The sequence below is a fragment of the Haliotis rufescens genome, unplaced genomic scaffold, assembly GCF_023055435.1.
Source record: "Haliotis rufescens isolate VD_foot unplaced genomic scaffold, xgHalRufe1.0.p SCAF_9, whole genome shotgun sequence".
Lineage (NCBI taxonomy): Eukaryota > Metazoa > Mollusca > Gastropoda > Lepetellida > Haliotidae > Haliotis > Haliotis rufescens.
This window is the reverse complement of record NW_025964383.1, coordinates 21,643,833-21,664,525: the sequence shown is the minus strand read 5'-3', so window position 1 is coordinate 21,664,525 and position 20,693 is coordinate 21,643,833. Positions and strand designations below refer to the sequence as shown.

General features: G+C 39.9%; 1 protein-coding gene across 1 annotated transcript in view; it reads left to right on the top strand.

The window, feature by feature from the left end:
- The first annotated feature begins 1,443 nt into the window (after positions 1-1,443).
- LOC125377580 (protein O-mannosyl-transferase TMTC4-like) overlaps positions 1,444-20,693 on the top strand; it is a 48,690-nt gene continuing 29,440 nt past the window's right edge. Inside the window, exons 1-3 of the mRNA XM_048391539.1 lie at positions 1,444-1,504; positions 3,450-3,796; positions 4,685-4,904. Of these exons, the coding sequence (XP_048247496.1) occupies positions 1,499-1,504; positions 3,450-3,796; positions 4,685-4,904 (573 nt within the window). The 5' untranslated portion in view covers positions 1,444-1,498. The remainder of the gene's footprint in view (positions 1,505-3,449; positions 3,797-4,684; positions 4,905-20,693) is intronic.

The window sequence follows — 20,693 nt, the reverse complement described above, 5'->3', positions numbered from 1 at the left end:
CCTTATACGTTGAAATATGAAATTCCACAGTATGAAATACACAGCTACCTCTTACGTTGAAAAAAGAACATTCCACGGCATGTAATACACAACCACCTCCTACGTTGAAATATGAAATGTCACAGCATGAAATACACAACTACCTTATACGTTGAAATAAGAACATTCCACAGCATGAAATACACAACTACCTTATACGTTGAAATATGAAATTCCACAGCATGAAATACACAACTACCTTATACGTTGAAATATGAAATTCCACAGTATGAAATACACAGCTACCTCTTACGTTGAAATATGAAATTCCACAGCATGAAATACACAACTACCTTATACGTTGAAATATGAAATTCCACAGTATGAAATACACAGCTACCTCTTACGTTGAAAAAAGAACATTCCACGGCATGTAATACACAACCACCTCCTACGTTGAAATATGAAATTCCACAGCATGAAATACACAACTACCTTATACGTTGAAATAAGAACATTCCACAGCATGAAATACACAACTACCTTATACGTTGAAATATGAAATTCCACAGCATGAAATACACAACTACCTTATACGTTGAAATATGAAATTCCACAGTATGAAATACACAGCTACCTCTTACGTTGAAAAAAGAACATTCCACGGCATGTAATACACAGCTTCCTCTTACGTTGATATAAGAACATTCCATGGCATGAAATACACAGTACCTCGTACGTTGAAATAAGAACATTCCACAGCATGTAATACACAGCTACCTCTTACGTTGAAATAAGTACATTCCACAGCGTGAAATACACAGCAATCTCCTACGTTGAAATAATTACATTCAACAGCATGAAATACACAGCTACCTCCTACGTTGAATAAGAACATTCCACAGCATGAAATACACACCTATCTCCCACGTTGAAATAAGAACATTCCACGGCATGAAATACACAGCCACCTACTACGTTGAAATAAGAACATTCCACAGCATGTAATACACAGCTACCTCTTACGTTGAAATAAGTACATTCCACAGCGTGAAACACACAGCAATCTCCTACGTTGAAATAATTACATTCAACAGCATGAAATACACAGCTACCTCCTACGTTGAATAAGAACATTCCACAGCATGAAATACACAACTATCTCCCACGTTGAAATAAGAACATTCCACGGCATGAAATACACAGCCACCTACTACGTTGAAATAAGAACATTCCACAGCATGAAATACACAGTGCCTCGTACGTTGAAATAAGAACATGCTTCGGCATGAAATACACAGCTACCTCTTACGTTGAAATAAGAACATTCCACAGCATGAAGTACACAGCAACATATGTTATGCACTTCTTACAGGCACACAATTAAATGAAAAAGTTGTATAGTTGAAGTAAATAGCCATACATGTCAATAATCAATCGATTTCCGGGTGTAACATGTTGGCGTTATGATGAGACTCAGGGACTTGCTCCGGAGAACGCAATCAAGAACTCGACATACATGTACGTAAGTAGACAAACCTGTGTTTCATCTTGAAGTGCATGATTAACCATTGTTAAGAAAACATATGTAAATACAAAGACTTGTTTATGAAAACATTATGTCTCAAATGAGTGAAAAGCGGAGTGCCATTTTCTGTTGTACTCTAGCTTCATAATATAACTGCCGGGCAAACACACTCAGGCTTCATGGTGGTTAATAATGATACAAACAAGAAGCGGTTATTCGATGACGATCTATTTGATCATTATTGCATTTTTAAAGTGGTAAAATTGGTAATTTTTTCTACAATATTTTTGTAAAAGTTAACAGTGTTAATAGTCTTTATTGCGTTTAATTTAGGTACACGTAAAGAGCTGTATTAGGTCAGTCTCACATGTGAAGGTCGCAGCTATCTGGAACATTGTATAACATTCTTGGAGCATGGTCAGTGTCATCTATCTGTGGGTGTCTCGGCCTCTATCGCAATGAATTTGGATCATTGTATTTATGTTTGCAGTGTTTTGGCGAATGTTTTCAATCGAGTACCGTTTTCATGACATTTGTATTATTTTGGTCAAATCCAGTTTCAAGTGTACAATTGTTTTTCCCGGCAGTTTAGAATATAATAATCAAAGTCCAAAACATGTCTTGGACATTTTCAAATGTTTTGGAATTTGATTTTTGCTGTCGCTGTGATCAAATATAGTGCTTGTTGCAAGAGCCGACTCGACTCAGTAACGCAGAGGTGACATCTGTTGTAATGTTAGAAATGTTTATGTGTAGTACTCTATACCGTTTTCAAAGGTCTTTCATTAAATGTAGACACACTGGATACTGAAATCTTTAAATTACCTACGAAGATTCGTTTACAAATTTACATATCAATCACTCATAATTTCGCAGTTTTTCTTCAAAATGTGCCACGACCGCCTCCGTGGTCTAGCGTCTGCCCGGAGAGCGGAAGGTCGGGGACTCGATCCCTTGCCGAGTTATAATAAAAGACGTTAAAAGATGTTACCCTGCATGACGCTCGGCATAATGGGACTTAAACATGGACTGGTCGGCTCGGAGTCAGTATACTGTGTCAGAGTGTCGTATTCATGTTGACACTACGGCATGGTATGTCAGTGGGCTAGCATCATAAAATAGGCATTGGTGCGGACTAGTAGAAGCAGCCACACACCTACGCGCGCACACACACACACACACACACACACACACACACACACGCACGCACACTCGCACGCACGGGTGTATGCACGTCGCAGTTTAAGTGCAATAACCTTGTAAGCGACGTTAAACCCCATTTCACCTAGATGTGCTACGTTGTATAACATTAAATAAGAGCGTGTGTCATGTCGTACAACTTGTTACATGAATTAAAAGCGTGTATTATGTCGTACAACTTGTCACATGAAGTAAGAGTATGTAGTACGTCGTACAGGTTATCCATGAAGTAAGAGCATATAGTACGTCGTACAGGTTATCCATGAAGTAAGAGCATATAGTACGTCGTACAGGTCATCCATGAAGTAAGAGCATATAGTACGTCGTACAGGTCATCCATGAAGTAAGAGTATGTTCGATACTACACTCTGAGGATGACACAGTAATATGAGCATGTATAGGTCCTGCGTAGGATGTGGCCCTTTTCAAGAATCTCCTATCTACAAAGTTGGGAAGATCCTACGAGAATAGGCACGTATCTTACATATCTGCAGATCATATACATTTTCATTAACCATGTCACATATCGCTGTTTAAAATCCAAGATCAGATATCTATTCATCTTGTCATAGCGTTTTGATATATTTTTTTTGTATTTACGTTATAACGTTGAACGTCATATAATTCGCCAAAGGATTTATGCTTTGGATTTGGACAATTTTACACACCATTAGGATTTACTGGAATCATCATTATGACGATATGATTTTTATGGTAACAAACTTTTTAATGTGATCTACAGAATAATATCCTTGTGGTGATGATGGCAAGCAGAGGTAGGTGGCCAGGTAGATCCCCCAAGATTAACGCCCTTGTAAACAGCGACGTCGACCAGTGGGATGATGTGCTGCCTGTACCCAAACTCAGCTTCTCTGTGGCATCTGTCATCGTCTTCTGTCTGGCGGTACTGTGTTTCGCGAACAGCCACGATGCAGGTTTAGTGTTTGACGATGAGCGGGCCATCATAAAAAACAGGGATGTGTTACCCGAGACTCCGCTATCTGAGATATTTGTTCATGATTTCTGGGGTCAGATGTTGGATAACATGAGCCATAAGTCATACAGACCTCTCACTGTGATGACCTACAGGTAAGATATTTTAAGTAATCTCCAAGTAAAATAAAAAAGATTTGCCCTGAAACCTGTCTTAAGATTGATTCTCTTAGTGTTACATTCCGGTAAAGTGAGTGAGTGAGTGGGTGGATATGGGTTTACACCGCTTGTAGCAATGTTCCAGCAATATCACTGCGCAAGACACCAGAAATGGGCTTCATACATTGTATCGGAATCGAACCCGGGTATTCGGCGTGACGAGCGAACGCTTTAACAACGAGGCTATCCATTACGATGGAACTACGCATGGGCGGGTGGGCTTCACCGGTGGGCTTCCACGTTGTCGATATCAATAATCTTAACACATCATTTGGACATGTATCTCTTATGACTGATTTTCTTGGACTGCCACATCGGCGTTTTGGATCCTCGTTTAAACCATTTCTAAATAAGTCATTTTTTAATTCACTGTCATTATATCTTAATTTTGTATGTATTGTGTTAATTTACGTCAGACCATATGAGAAATATGATGGAACTGTAGATTTATCTGTTCTTAAACTGGATTTAAATCGAGAGAAGGTTTCAATATTCCTTTGCTGAATAAGTAATGTATTCCAGAATTTAATAGGGGATGGTACAAACGAGGATTCAGATAACTGAGTGCGTAATAAAGACATAGTTATATTCTAAGGTTGTATGTTACGATCGTCCCGACAGAGTGAGGTACCAGATCTTGACGGTATGAAGGTGTCACATTGTTATATATTTTATAAAATAAACACAATTTACGTTTTCTCCTGCGCTCTGATAAGGGTTCCCAGGAAGCTTTGAAATATATTTTTTTGAAGTATAGGTTGGTAAACCAGTTACAATTCTTGCTCCTTCTTGCTGTTTGAGCTTTTCTGATCTGTCGCTCTCCAGGTGGAACTACGCATGGGCAGGTGGTTTCCATCCTCGGGGCTTCCACGTTGTCAACATCGCCCTGCACGGCATGGTGTCGGTCATCTTCCTGGCAGTATTCTCTGTCCTCATGTCTGGTTACCAGGTGGACCAGGAATCTGCCAGGCCGGTGTTTGCCTCGCCCCGAGCTGCTCTCCTGTGTGCTCTGTTATTTGCTGTGCATCCCATTCACACTGAGAGTGTGAGTACATTAGTTTTTCCCATTAAGGTTATTTTTCAAGTCGGGAGACTTATTAACATCAGTGTATGTGACATAATGTTGAACTATTTCATTTTGATACATGACAGATATATAAAGAGAAATATTGCACATCGATTCTATGATGAATGGCTCGTCATAGAACAGGGGCAGTTTGAATCAAACTAACTTTTTGTATTCAACCTCTTGGATGGTTCCTTGCGCCATTAGCCTGTTGTAGGCCATCTAGGTGACACGTCTCTAAGACGCCGCCATTCATCACGCCCCCTAAGTGTGCCAGAAACTTATGATCGTGAGTTCGAATCTTGGATACGCCCTGATAATGTTTCTAGGTTTGTCAGCAGCATACCTGTGCTGGTGGGTTTTTCTCCAAAGTGGTAAACATCTGAAACCTGCATCTCTTCGGGCTTTATCGCATCAGGGGGCACGGGTGGCCCAGTCGTCTAAGGCGCCGCGATTCGCTGTGCAGAGTTGCTTCCCTTGGGCGCGCCAGAAACCTATGATTGTAGGTTCAAATCCCGGTTCGCCCCAATTATGTTTCTTGGTTTGTCAGCACCACACCGTGCTCGTGGGTTTCACCGAAGTGGTAAACGTCTATGACCTGCATCACTTCAGGCTTTCCTCCCACATTAAGCTGACACGCCGTGATATGACAGGAATAATGTTAAAAGCGGCGTTAAACACAACTCACTCAAGCACTCACTTGTGTTGGTGGTAAACATCTAAGACGTGCATCTCTTCAATCTTTATCGCATCATGACCTTGACGCGCTGTGATATTGCTGAAATAATGTTCAAAATGCTTAAACCAGTGCACTTAGTTACTCACTTACGCCATGTTTCAGGTCGCAGGGGTCGTTGGTCGGGCAGATCTACTTTGTGCGCTGACCTGTCTCCTGTCATTCCTCCTGTATGCCAGGTGTTGCAGCCCAAGTGAGTTGTGTTGGTGACTTAATATGATTAAAGCAATAGATATGCCCGTATCAAATATATCGCCATCGAATAACCGCTTCTTGTTTGTTTCATTATTAACCACCATCAAGCCTGAGTGTGTTTGCCCGGCAGTTTATATTATGAAGCTACAGTACAACAGAAAATGGCACTCCGCTCTTCACTCAATTGAGATATTATATTTTCATAAACAAGTTTGTATTTACATATTTCTTCTTAACAATGTTTAATCATGCACTTCAAGATGAAACACAGGTTTGTCTACTTACGTATGTCGAGTTCTAGATTGTGGTCTCCGGAGCAAGTCCCTGAGTTGTGTTGGTGTGTTAATGTGATTAAAGCCGTATTATTGACTACAATGGCCAGACCTAGTATTAGCATGTGACCTGCAAGATGTTAGGAGAATGTTAACCTCTCCCAAAAATATATGGTATGTCCGAAATCGAATCATGTTTATATTGGCCGGTGTGATTGAAGGACGCCATTGCATGACAGGAGTACCGCTGCACGGCGTCAGACAACAAACACTTACTTTTTATGCAAATTGTCTGAGTGGCGAGTGGTGTCATCTATGGAATACTGCGAGGGTCATTTTCGCGATCTCGAACTTTGAAAACAAACTAGCTTTAATGGTCAAATGTTTATTTCTATTTTCTATCAATTATGATAGCTTAATTGGTTAAGGAGGTATGAAATCTGGTTTCTAGAATTTCCACAAATTATGTATTGCATATAACAACAGTAGTATACAACATTAAATAGGATGTGTATTTTAATATCCTGGTTTTGAATGTTATGTTTCATTTTTGATCATGTGACAATTTTCTGTCAACCTTAATAAGAAGGGAGGTAACCACAGATTGGTGTGGTCATATCACTATGTGTTTTAAGCAACATGCATGAGGAAGTCATGCTAGGAGCCAGTGGGGTACTAAAGTAATGGTAAGCCACATTTAGTCACTCATTTAAAAATTCATAAATAGGAATTTGTTGCATCTTCTTAATTTCTACCAAACATAGTAAATTAATTTTTCATAATTGAGGGTTTGTGGCTGATTTAGACTGGCTCATGGAAATATGCCCTAGACTTCAACTTTGTTCATAAATATTCTCATGGCCGAAAGTTATGAAAGGTATATGAAATATTAAGCTATTAATATTAAGCTTAGACTATATTATGCCAAAAGTGAGAGAACGCGATATTTGCCAAAAGTTTGCGTTCTCGCGGTCTCACATTCTCGTTTGTTTTTATACATCGTACTCTAAGCGGTGAGAATAAAGTATCCTTCGATAACGTACACTTTAAGAGTTACGTCATAATGGACTGACGTTGAAATAACCCCCCCCCCCCCCCCCCCCCGTGATCTAACGTATCCTGGAGGTACCATCCTGGAAACATCGTTCTTTCATTACTGTCATGCAAGATGGCGTATCCACATCAATTCTCGGTGAAGCAGTTTCTTTAAACTTGTCGAATATTCGAATGTTATTACCTGGGAGGAAATATGGCAAGATGATGTCAACCATCCCTCATGCCGCAGGTGATAAACCCAAACATGTTCAAACCAATGTGTCCGTCCCACATCAGTCACAAAACTGCCCGAGGCGGGCGTTGGTGCTCTAGGAATTATGTATGTCTCTCTAGACAAAGGAATAAGCAATTCTTGAAAAGATTCATAACTACATGTACGCCTGTTGCTCAGCGTAGCCATTTAACAGCAGTCAAACAAAACGGCAGCTGTTGCTCTTCCTCCTACAGCGACGCCATAATATGCCCGAGGCCGTCAATTTTAGTCGGTTACGATATCATGTAGAGCAACCAGCTCGGTAAGCACACTACGAGGGCTGGTCAAAATGGTCTAAGCCTAACAAACAAAGCGAACAATTGTGAAAGTGTTTTTAATATTAATTTGCAACATAATTTCCCTGCTTTTCAATACACTTCTCATATCGATAGCGAAGCTTTTCAATTCCAGTCAGGAAGAGATTTTCTGAAGCCACCCTGAAAAAACACATTTACGGCAGCTTTTTAGGTCATCGTTGTCGTAATAGCGCTTTCAACGAAAGTGTTATTTCAGTTTAGGAAACAGGTGGAAATCACTTGGTGCCAGGTTTGGCGTGTATGGAGGGTGAGGAAATTATTCTAACCCACATTGTAGGACAGCAGCCTTTGCAAGTCGAAAGGTGTGAGAAGAGGCATGTCATGAAGTAGTAAAACTCCAGCAGTCAGCATTACTTGCCGCTTTCCTTTGATAGAATCTTTCAAGCGATGAAGTAAGTCAGCATAGTAGGCACCGGTAACCGTATTTTGACTTTCTAAGTAATCAACAAGGATCACACCCTTTCCATTCCAGTATACAGTAGCCATAACGTTCTTCACTGGTCTTGAAGACTTGAATTTCTTTGGTGTGGGGAAGTGGAATGGTGCCATTCCATGGATTGACTTTTTGACTCGGGATAATAGTTTTTGAATTTAACGAAATCCTCCTCAATTAGCTCTAAATGTTCTCTGGCAATGCCAGTTCTTTTTTCCTTAAGATCAGAATTTAGAAACGGTGGCACCCAATGTGCAGATATCTTTGTCATCTGTAAATGATCATGAATAGTAGTTTTAGTTGACATATTGCTTAGACATGTGTCTGACCTGACCTGTGGCCTTTAAATTTTAGGCACCACTCATTACAGATTTCTTTTTCAACACAACTTTAGGGTAAGGGTTAGGGTTAGGGTTAGAGTTAGGGTTAGGGTTAGGGTTAGGGTTAGGGTTAGGTCATCTTAGAAAGGTAATAAAGTTTGCGCAACCACCATGTCCTCGTGCTTTAACTATGATAGTTCGGGGCAAACCTATACTTTACACTAAACCTGGGGGTAGAGCAAACTTATTTCTCAAATACAAAATCAAATGCAGACGTTATTGGTCAATCACAGGCCAGTGAGTTGCTCCATGGGATAATATGATACACTTATTCAATGTAACGAAACTGACAGTCCAAGATTGAGCGTTGAGATACAATTAGTATAGCTTGTCCGATGTTTCACTCAACAACATATTCTCTACTTTAGACCATAAAAGATATTTATGCATTTTCATCCCCGCCCGCCTCACATTATTTTATATTGCCTCTCATGTTCCTACAGATAATTAATGTTGCTTATGTGCGTGTTCCTACTTTCTTTACCTGATTAAGTGCTCCACATAGCATACGTAGCCCTGCTAAACTCGCATGCTGCATGTGAATCGGATCCTTCGACAGTAATTGTACTCAGATACCTTAAATACCTCCCACATCCCATTCTTTTTTTAAATTGAATGAAACCCTAATTTATTGCGGCCTCAAAATCTACATGTTACACACGCTTGTACTGGAAGTGTACCCAAAGTCACGGCCTGAGGTACGTGAATGGCACTGACTAAGTGAGTGAGATTGTACAGTATTTCAATTATACCACGGCTTGCCAGCTTGGTACGGGAAGAAACCCACCATCGACGGTTTCTGGCTCTTCTGAGGGACGCAGCTGTACACAACAAATTGCGACGCTTCAGACGACTGGGCCACCCGTGCTGCTGGTGTAGGAGCCCCAATTGAAATCACTGCAGAGTGTTTTGAGCCACCCTCGACGGCCTAAATGACTCCCGGGTTCAAATCACCCCCTTTACTATTTCAAAAGTCCATGTGTGATTGTGTGTTCTGGAATTTGTTGTTTGTGTATAAATGTTTGTATGTTTTGTTTGTTTGTTGTTTCACGCAATTGGGATACGATGACATGCATGAACCAAGTCAGTGAGCCTGACCACCCGATCCCGTTAGTCGCCTCTTACCACAAGCATAGTCGCCTTTTACGGCAAGCATGGGTTGCTGAAGACTTATTCTACCCCGGATGTTCACGGGTCGTGTATAAATATGTAGATTTATTGGATGGCGTACGTTTCTGATGTTGTGGGGTGTACCCACGCTTAAGGACTCTATTGATTTATATACATCTAAGTGGACATATATTTTTTGATAATTGTAAACGCATAATTATGATTATTTCTATTTCTTCAATCTGTATGAAAGGACTTTCACGTTTATATTTCAATAATATTATGACGATACTTGGAATACATAGATTCTACTTTGGATGAAAGAGATATTATGTCTGTCATTGCAGCTATATGCCAGGTCAGCTACCGCCCTAAGTCCTTCTCCCTGGTGTCTCTACTGACCAGTATGTGTCTGTGTGTCGTGTCCACCTTCTGTAAGGAGCAGGGCATCACTGTCATCGTAAGTAGATTCAGTGTTTCATCCATGGTCAGTTCCGTCCTGAGTCCTTCTCCCTGGTGTCTCTACTGGCCAGCATCACTGTCATAGTAAGTACTCTCTCTGTTTAACGACTTGCTTATACCAACAAACACCGTGTGTTGCATTGGGAACAGTCAACATTAACATTATCTACCCAACTGTACGTGGAGCTGAGCCCTAGCTACGGAAACCTTTGAGGGCCATTTTTTCTTTAAATTTCAAGATGCTATGTTGAAATGTCAAGATACAAACTAAGTTGAAATTTCAAGATAATGATCCTGCAATTTCAAGATAATAAGTTGAAATTTCACGTTAATATCTTGAAATAAAAAACAAATGATCCTAAAAGTCTTCCGTAAATAGCCAACCGGCAGTCCTAGCAAGTTTATTTCCCATTTTTATTAACAGATTTTAAGAACAGTCGGACTCAAAGTTTGAAATGTAAATTCTGTCAGGCCCAGTAGAAGATGATACCCCACATAACATGGATACATTGTTTCAATTTCCCACAGGACACTGGGGGCGATACAGTCTGGTGGTTCAAGGGGTTCGCTCCGCACGCCGTAGGCCCGGGTTCAATTCCCGACAAGGATACAATGCGTGAAGCGATTTCTTGTGTCCCCCGCCGCGATATTGCTGGAATATTGCTAAAAGAGGCGTGAATTCCAATTCGCTTACATAGGACACTTAATACCACGTCTTGACAAAGACTGGAGCTGGCTTCAGACAATAGTCTTGTCCTGACGAAGACTTTCTACATACATATAGAAGCAGCTGATTTGGAATTTAGGAACAGCCGTGTCTATAAATTACTTCTTCAGAAAAAGAAGAGGCATGTGGTCTTCCATCAGATAATTAAAGCATCGTTACACCTTGTCAGGGTATTTGTGATCACTGGTGCTATATCTGTTGATAAAGAAGGCCGGTTGGGTAGCCACATACTGTATGTGGTGTCTATCCCAGTATTAAGACTTTAAATGGTGCTTAAAGCGATGTCGAGACTAACTCAATCACATTTTATCTACTGGTCTGAATATATCTGCTTGTAGACCTATCCATATGTTCACAAAGATTATGTCCGATTTCCCTTTTTTCACTTTTGCCATATGTTCCCGTAATTGTTTAGGTGAAAGTGTGACTTGCCTTTGCATGTGTTTGTGACCTGTGCCACCATGGGGGCAGGGTTCGTTCACCTTTTCGCGAAAACCTTGTATCATGACTATGCGATAACGCATGCTTATGATGTAGTCGGAATTGAACAGCGGATTATGAAAATCATTTTGTCGCTTGTGTTACCTATGTCACCTATCAAACTTGTAATTCAACAAAAGTATATGTTATCAGCATTGTGTCTGTAGTAGTTCGGACATCATCACTGTGTGAGTCCCACATGCAAATATCTTTAGTTATCCAACAAATGCATGCTTATATGCGGAGGGATATGTACTAATCACTGTCTGTAGACGAACGTTTGGAGTAGACCAATGTTTGTTTGTTTGTTGTTTAACGCCGCACTCAGCAATATTCCAGCTATATGACGGCGGTCTGTAAATAATCGAGTCTGGACCAGACAATCCAGTGATTGACATCATGAGCATCGATCCACGCAACTGACATGCAATGACATGCATCAACCAAGTCAGTCAGCGAGCCTGACCACCCGATCCCTTTCGTCGCCTTTTACGACAAGCATAGTCGCCCTATGCGGCAAGCGTGTAGGATCTGTTGATGCATGTCACACAAATAAGTATATAAATGCTCATGATGTCAAGCACTGGATTGTCTGGTCTAAACTCGATTATTTACAGACCGCCGCCACATAGCTGGAATGTTAAACAAGAAACAACAAAACTTATTGGATCTATCAAATGTTTTAATTTTCGTCTGCAGGGAATGTGCAGTGTGTATTCACATCTAGGTTTCATCTTCAGGGAATGTGCAGTGTGTATTCACATCTAGGTTTCATCTTCAGGGAATGTGTAGTGGGTATTCAAATTTAGGTTTCATCTGCAGGGAATGTGCAGTGTGTATTCACATCTAGACTTCATCTGCAGGGAATGTGCAGTATGTATTCACATCTAGGTTTCATCTGCAGGGAATGTGCAGTATGTATTCACATCTAGGTTTCATCTGCAGGGAATGTGCAGTGTGTATTCACATCTAGGTTTCATCTTCAGGGAATGTGCAGTGTGTATTCACATCTAGGTTTCATCTTCAGGGAATGTGCAGTATGTATTCACATCTAGGTTTCATCTTCAGGGAATGTGCAGTGTGTATTCACATCTAGGTTTCATCTTCAGGGAATGTGCAGTGTGTATTCACATCTAGGTTTCATCTGCAGGGAATGTGCAGTGTGTATTCACATCTAGGTTTCATCTTCAGGGAATGTGCAGTGTGTATTCACGTCTAGGTTTCGTCTTCAGGGAATTTGCAGTGTGTATTCACATCTAGGTTTCATCTTCAGGGAATGTGCAGTGGGTATTCACATTTAGGTTTTATCTGCAGGGCATTTGTAGCGTGTATGACGTCATCGTTGTGTGTGGAGTCGACCCCCTCCACCTGCTGACTTACATGAAACGTGCGACAATCAAAGATTTGGTCAATAACAAGGTAAAACCATATGCATCACAAACATTAGAATACACAGTTTGCAGATTTAATCCACCTACCTTATGTCGATGAAAAGCGATGTTTATTCGGATTTGTTTCCAGAACCAGGCGACTTCGCTTGTTGTCAAAGGCGACTAACGGGATCGGGTGGTCAGGCTCGCTGACTTGGTTCATGCATGTCATTGTATCCCAATTGCGTGGATCGATGCTCACGATGTCAATCTCTGGATTGTCTGGTCTAGACGCGATTATTTACAGACCATATAGCGTGTGGCGTTAAACAACAAACAAACAAACACAATTTCAAGAACCTGAAAAAGGATTTATACATTTTTATTCTCTACATGGATATGGATTAATATGCTTTTGGAATATGATACTCAGAACTGGGCGGATGTTTCTTTGGTGGACCGACATCCCCGAGTTGAACACACCACTTCTTCAGCTACCATAAAAAGTTCCATATGAGTTGAATCAATGTAAACTGAATGTGTTCTATTCATGTTTAGTAGAACTACACCCCAAATGTATTCAACATTTCACCAAATAGAAATATAAAACATGTTGTTGCTTACCCTGCTATAGGTATAGAATCACCTGACTGCTATATTATGAAAAAAAAATTTTATGATTCATGTTCGTATTATAATTCCTTGCAATAGTCTATTTGAACCGAATGTAACCATGTCGAAACTACAGCACGTTCAGTGGCTGCAATCATTGGATTCAAAGTCACTTGTATTTATGTTTCTTGCAGCAGGGATTGGCTCGATGGGTGAAGAGTCTCATAAAGCGCCATCTCATCCTGTTTCTGACCGGCGTGTCTCTCCTCATCACTCGAATACGGATCATGGGATCAACAACGCCCATATTCACAGAGGATAATAATCCACATTCCTTTGTAGATGGCACTGTATTGAGAGTGGGTTCAGTATTGTTTGACACTGTTACATTGAGGATGACGGCTTGTTAATAACAATAATACGTCCTTTCAATTCGTTAGTTTTTCAAAGATGTTAATGGACGAGCATTTAAACAAGGTTCTCACTTGAGCATTGAATTTCATGAATGTTTCATTCTACGATGGGTATAGTTACAATAAATAATACAGGTTCTCATCAGCGTTCCAGCTTTTTTTCTCATTGTATTTCCGAATTTGGTTAATTTAATTTCAATTAAACAGACTGTATTTGAATTAACGAATATGAATTAATGTTGAATTTTTTTAGCTCACCAGGTAATGTTATTTTGTCACGATCAGTTCATTTCTTAGTGAGGTGAGGTGAGGTGAAATTGGGTTTAACGTCGCGTCCAAGATTATCGCACTTATATACTCACTCACACACAGTATACTGACCCCTTAATGCCGAGCGCCAGACAGGGTAACAACAAATACCATCTTTAAACGTCTTTTGGTATGACGCGGCCGGGGATCGAACCCCGGACCTTCCGTTCTCCGGGCGGACGCTCTACCACTAGACCACGGAGGCGGTCTCATTTCTTAGTAATTGGAATCAATGTTCATTTCAGGTATTGAATTACAACTACCTCTATGCAATGAATGTTTGGCTGCTGTTAAACCCATGGTGGCTGTGCTGTGATTGGTCGATGGGTTGTATACCTGTCCTCACCTCATTGGCTGATTCCAGGATACTTGCAGACATAGCTCTCTGGGTTGGTTTTGGTGCCCTGTTCTACCTATCTTGCCACGGAGAACTCTCTAGAAATCGCAGGTACGACCTATTATTATTAACAAGCCATTGCAAAGATAATATAAACTTTACTGATCTTCATTAATAATCCCATGACATTTGAAATATCTAGTGTAAAAATATAATTTAACAATTTAACATTTAACCTTTGCAGGATCTTAATAATTTCTCTGGCAGTGTTGGGTATTCCCTTCCTGCCAGCCAGCAACCTGTTTTTCCGTGTGGGCTTCGTGATCGCAGAGATGACATGCATCAACCAAGTCAGCGAGCCTGACCATCCGATCCCGTTAGTCGCCTCTTATGACAAGCAAAGTCGACTTGTACGGCAAGCATTGTCGTAAGAAGCACACATGGTGTGTCTGATATCTTCACAGAAGATGCAAGCAACCTAATTAACAGGAACTGTCTGTCAGTTTGTAATGTACCTGTTTCAATCAGCATATATACTCTGGTGTCTTTGCCCGCATGTTTGACATTCCGGTGGAATTTAGACTGAAATCATGGCAAAGCATGATGGCTATGTCAACTATGTAGAAGAAATCTAATATTTCGAGGCTTTTATACCACTTGTTTTTTTACCACAGCTGGTGAAGACTGGATTCACATTCCTCATATTGGTATATGCGCTACGATCAAATCAGGTATGTTTGACTTCACTATGAGTTCATTAAATACATCCATATTGAAGAAAACTGTGTCAAAGAATTCTGTCAAACCATGATGCACCATGCCTGATGTTGGATCAAATGTCAGTGATTATTTAGCTTCATACAAACTCATCGTGATGGATAAGAATATCATATCTAATAGTAATTATTTGTTGACGTTAAACCTCTGCTGGGGGCGAAACGACATTTCAGTATATATTTCTAGAGGTGCCAGGACTATAGAGGGAGGACCACGCTGTACACCTCTGCACTCAAAGTCTGTCCCCTGAATGCTAAGGTTAGTAGCACATTCTTCAGAGATCTTAGCTCCAGGGCTGGAGTGGTGGAGATAGGGGCGGCGAAGGACGGACGGGAGATTAGGGAGGAGGCGGGGGCTGGGGGTGTGGGGGTGGGGTTCGGGGTCGGGGGTGGGGATGAGATGAGATGAACTTTGGGTGTAAGCGATGATATCCCGCCAATGTAAACACGCCGGTATGTATCTGAAATCATGTTACAATGGAAGCACTATGGTCGGACGAAGTATAACGCAAGATTCATTACATTGATTTTGCTGGGAATAGAAGTGCCACCTTCTTCCATGCATATTTATCAACATTTACAATGTGTTACTGAAATACAATATACACGTAGAACTAAACAGGAAGTATATGTAATCCTGTTTCTGTCGCATGCTAATATAATGGTAAATCAAGTTTCAAAAAGTAGCTGTGTATAAGAACTATATTGCCATATAAGCAAACGGTTTTTAATGTAAAACGCCAACGACAGCCAAAAGCTATCATCCACCGGAACTGATTCCATTGGGGAATAGAGGTGAAAATGAGATCAAAGGCTCCCTGAAAAACAGTGATAACAACAGGTGTTTACGAAAAGGGTAAGCATGTCCTGCCCTACCCACAGCATCCGACACTCACACAATACCTGACGCCGCACAGTATTAATTCTGCTTTCCAATGGCGGTTGCAAACAGACCAGATAACCACGTGATGGACCACACTCAGCATTATTCCATCTGTATAACGGCGGTCTGTAAATAATCGAGTCTGAACCAGACACTCCAGTGATCATGAGTCATGGACCTGTAAATCCTGACATGATAGCGCATTTGCTGAATTCGTTGAAACCTATAAACGATAATTAATTTTGAAATACGACTGATGTGTACAAGTGCAGAGATTCTGCTGCTTATAAGCAAAGAAAAAAACGTTTGAGAATGTGTTCCTTTTGCAACCCAGTGGGGTTGTCTTTTGTAGTTGACTCAGCATTGTGGATAAATGCTACTAAGCTTGTGGTGCAACTCTTGGAAGTGAGCCAACCAGCAGAAAGACTGCTCCTAATGCAATTCATTATGTATGCAGGTTCACTACAACATTGCAGGCGTCCTGAATGATGACCACGATACTGACAGTGCTATCGAGGAGTACAGGCTGGCTTTAGAGTACGTATACACACGTGGGAAAAATATTGATCCAAACATGATTTTTGCATTTTATTGGTGCATCACTTATGCATCAAGTCTTTGATAGGCTGGGTACAATGTGTGAAGCCCATTTCTGGTTTCCCCCGCCGTGATATTGCTGGAATATTGCTCCAAGCGGCGTAAAACCCACTCAATCACTTTGATAGGCATTTTGAAGTTGGGCTAACATGAATACAAGACACTATTTTAAGGTTAGTAACTTCTTTTGTTCTCTGTACGACGTTTCAGAGCTACTTCTTGCTGTTAAATCCTGATCAACCACTGTGCTCATGTCAGTACTTGATGTGGTTCTGCTGTTGGTTGTCCTGTTAAACCTTGATCAACGTTGAACTATTTGTAGGTTGTCCTGTTAAACATTGATCAACATTGAACTATTGGTAGGTTTTCCTATTAAACCTTGATCAACATTGAACTATTGGTAGGTTGTCCTGTTAAACATTGATCAACATTGAACTATTGGTAGGTTTTACTATTAAACCTTGATCAACGTTGAACTATTTGTAGGTTGTCCTGTTAAACCTTGACCAACGTTGCACTTTTGGTAGGTTTTCCAAAAAACATTGATCAACATTGAACTATTGGTAGGTTGTCCTATTAAACATTGATCAACATTGAACTATTGGTAGGTTTTCCTATTAAGCCTTGATCAACGTTGAACTATTGGTAGGTTGCCCTATTAAACCTAGATGAACGTTGAACTTTTGGTAGGTTGTCCTGTTAAACCTTGATAAACATTGAACTATTGGTAGGGTGTCCTGTTAAACCTTAATAGACATTGAACTATTGGTAGGATGTCCTGTTAAACCTTGATCAACGTTGAACTTTTGGTAGGTTGTCCTTTTAAACCTTGATCAACATTGAACTATTGGTAGGATGTCCTGTTAAACCTTGATCAACATTGAACTATTGGTAGGATGTCCTGTTAAACCTTGATTAACGTTGAACTATTGGTAGGTTGTCCTGTTAAACCTTGATCAACATTGAACTATTGGTAGGTTGTCCTGTTAAACCTTGATAAACATTGAACTATTGGTAGGGTGTCCTGTTAAACCTTAATCAACATTGAACTATTGGTAGGATGTCCTGTTAAACCTTGACCAACGTTGAACTTTTGGTAGGTTTTCCAATAAACATTGATCAACATTGAACTATTGGTAGGTTGTCCTATTAAACATTGATCAACATTGAACTATTGGTAGGTTTTCCTATTAAACCTTGATCAACGTTGAACTATTTGAAGGTTGTCCTGTTAAACCTTGATCAACGTTGAACTATTGGTAGGTTGCCCTATTAAACCTAGATGAACGTTGAACTTTTGGTAGGTTGTCCTGTTAAACCTTGATCAACGTTGAACTATTGGTAGGGTGTCCTGTTAAACCTTGATCAACATTGAACTATTGGTAGGATGTCCTGTTAAACCTTGATCAACGTTGAACTATTGGTAGGTTGCCCTATTAAACCTAGATCAACGTTGAACTTTTGGTAGGTTGTCCTGTTAAACCTTTACAAACGTTGAACTTTTGGTAGGTTGTCCTGTAAAACATTGATCAACATTGAACTATTGGTAGGATGTCCTGTTAAACCTTGATCAACGTTGAACTATTGGTAGGATGTACTGTTAAACCTTGATTAACGTTGAACTATTTGTAGGTTGTCCTGTTAAACCTTGATCAACATTGAACTATTTGTAGGTTGTCCTGTTAAACCTTGATCAACATTGAACTATTGGTAGGATGTCCTGTTAAACCTTGATCAACATTGAACTATTGGTAGGTTGTCCTGTTAAACCTTGATCAACATTGATCTATTGGTAGGTTGTCCTGTTAAACCTTGATCTACATTGAACTATTGGTAGGTTTTCCTATTAAACCTTGATCAACGTTGAACTATTTGTAGGTTGTCCTGTTAAACCTTGACCAACGTTGAACTTTTGGTAGGTTTTCCAATAAACATTGATCAACATTGAACTATTGGTAGGTTGTCCTATGAAACATTGATCAACATTGAACTATTGGTAGGTTTTCCTATGAAACCTTGATCAACGTTGAACTATTTGTAGGTTGTCCTGTTAAACCTTGATCAACGTTGAACTATTGGTAGGTTGCCCTATTAAACCTAGATCAACGTTGAACTTTTGGTAGGTTGTCCTGTTAAACCTTGATCAACATTGAACTATTGGTAGGGTGTCCTGTTAAACCTTGATCAACATTGAACTATTGGTAGGATGTCCTGTTAAACCTTGATCAACGTTGAACTATTGGTAGGTTGCCCTATTAAACCTAGATCAACGTTGAACTTTTGGTAGGTTGTCCTTTTAAACCTTGATCAACATTGAACTTTTGGTAGGATGTCCTGTTAAACCTTGATCAACATTGAACTATTGGTAGGTTGTCCTGTTAAACATTGACCAACGTTGAACTTTTGGTAGGTTGTCCTGTTAAACCTTGATCAACATTGAACTATTGGTAGGTTTTCCTATTAAACCTTGATCAACGTTGAACTATTTGAAGGTTGTCCTGTTAAACCTTGATCAACGTTGAACTATTGGTAGGTTGCCCTATTAAACCTAGATGAACGTTGAACTTTTGGTAGGTTGTCCTGTTAAACCTTGATCAACGTTGAACTATTGGTAGGGTGTCCTGTTAAACCTTGATCAACATTGAACTATTGGTAGGATGTCCTGTTAAACCTTGATCAACGTTGAACTATTGGTAGGTTGCCCTATTAAACCTAGATCAACGTTGAACTTTTGGTAGGTTGTCCTGTTAAACCTTTACAAACGTTGAACTTTTGGTAGGTTGTCCTGTAAAACATTGATCAACATTGAACTATTGGTAGGATGTCCTGTTAAACCTTGATCAACGTTGAACTATTGGTAGGATGTACTGTTAAACCTTGATTAACGTTGAACTATTGGTAGGTTGTCCTGTTAAACCTTGATCTACATTGATCTATTTGTAGGTTGTCCTATTAAACCTTGATCAACATTGATCTATTGGTAGGTTGTCCTGTTAAACCTTGATCTACATTGAACTATTGGTAGGATGTCCTGTTAAACCTTGATTAACGTTGAACTATTTGTAGGTTGTCCTGTTAAACCTTGATCAACATTGAACTATTTGTAGGTTGTCCTGTTAAACCTTGATCAACATTGAACTATTGGTAGGATGTCCTGTTAAACCTTGATCAACAATGAACTATTGGTAGGATGTCCTGTTAAACCTTGATCAACATTGATCTATTGGTAGGTTGTCCTGTTAAACCTTGATCTACATTGAACTATTGGTAGGATGTCCTGTTAAACCTTGATTAACGTTGAACTATTGGTAGGTTGTCCTGTTAAACCTTGATCTACATTGATCTATTGGTAGGTTGTCCTGTTAAACCTTGATCAACATTGATCTATTGGTAGGTTGTCCTGTTAAACCTTGATCTACATTGAACTATTGGTAGGATGTCCTGTTAAACCTTGATCAACATTGAACTATTGGTAGGATGTCCTGTTAAACCTTGATCAACGTTGAACTATTGGTAGGTTGCCCTATTAAACCTAGATCAAAGTTGAACTTTTGGTAGGTTGTCCTGTTAAACCTTGATCAACATTGAACTTTTGGTAGGATGTCCTGTTAAAACTTGATCAACATTGAACTATTGGTAGGTTGTCCTGTTAAACCTTGATCAACATTGATCTATTGGTAGGTTGTCCTGTTAAACCTTGATCTACATTGAACTATTGGTAGGTTGTCCTGTTAAACCTTGATTAACGTTGAACTATTGGTAGGTTGTCCTGTTAAACCTTGATCTACATTGATCTATTTGTAGGTTGTCCTATTAAACCTTGATCAACATTGATCTATTGGTAGGTTGTCCTGTTAAACCTTGATCTACATTGAACTATTGGTAGGATGTCCTGTTAAACCTTGATTAACGTTGAACTATTTGTAGGTTGTCCTGTTAAACATTGATCAACATTGAACTATTTGTAGGTTGTCCTGTTAAACCTTGATCAACATTGAACTATTGGTAGGATGTCCTGTTAAACCTTGATCAACAATGAACTATTGGTAG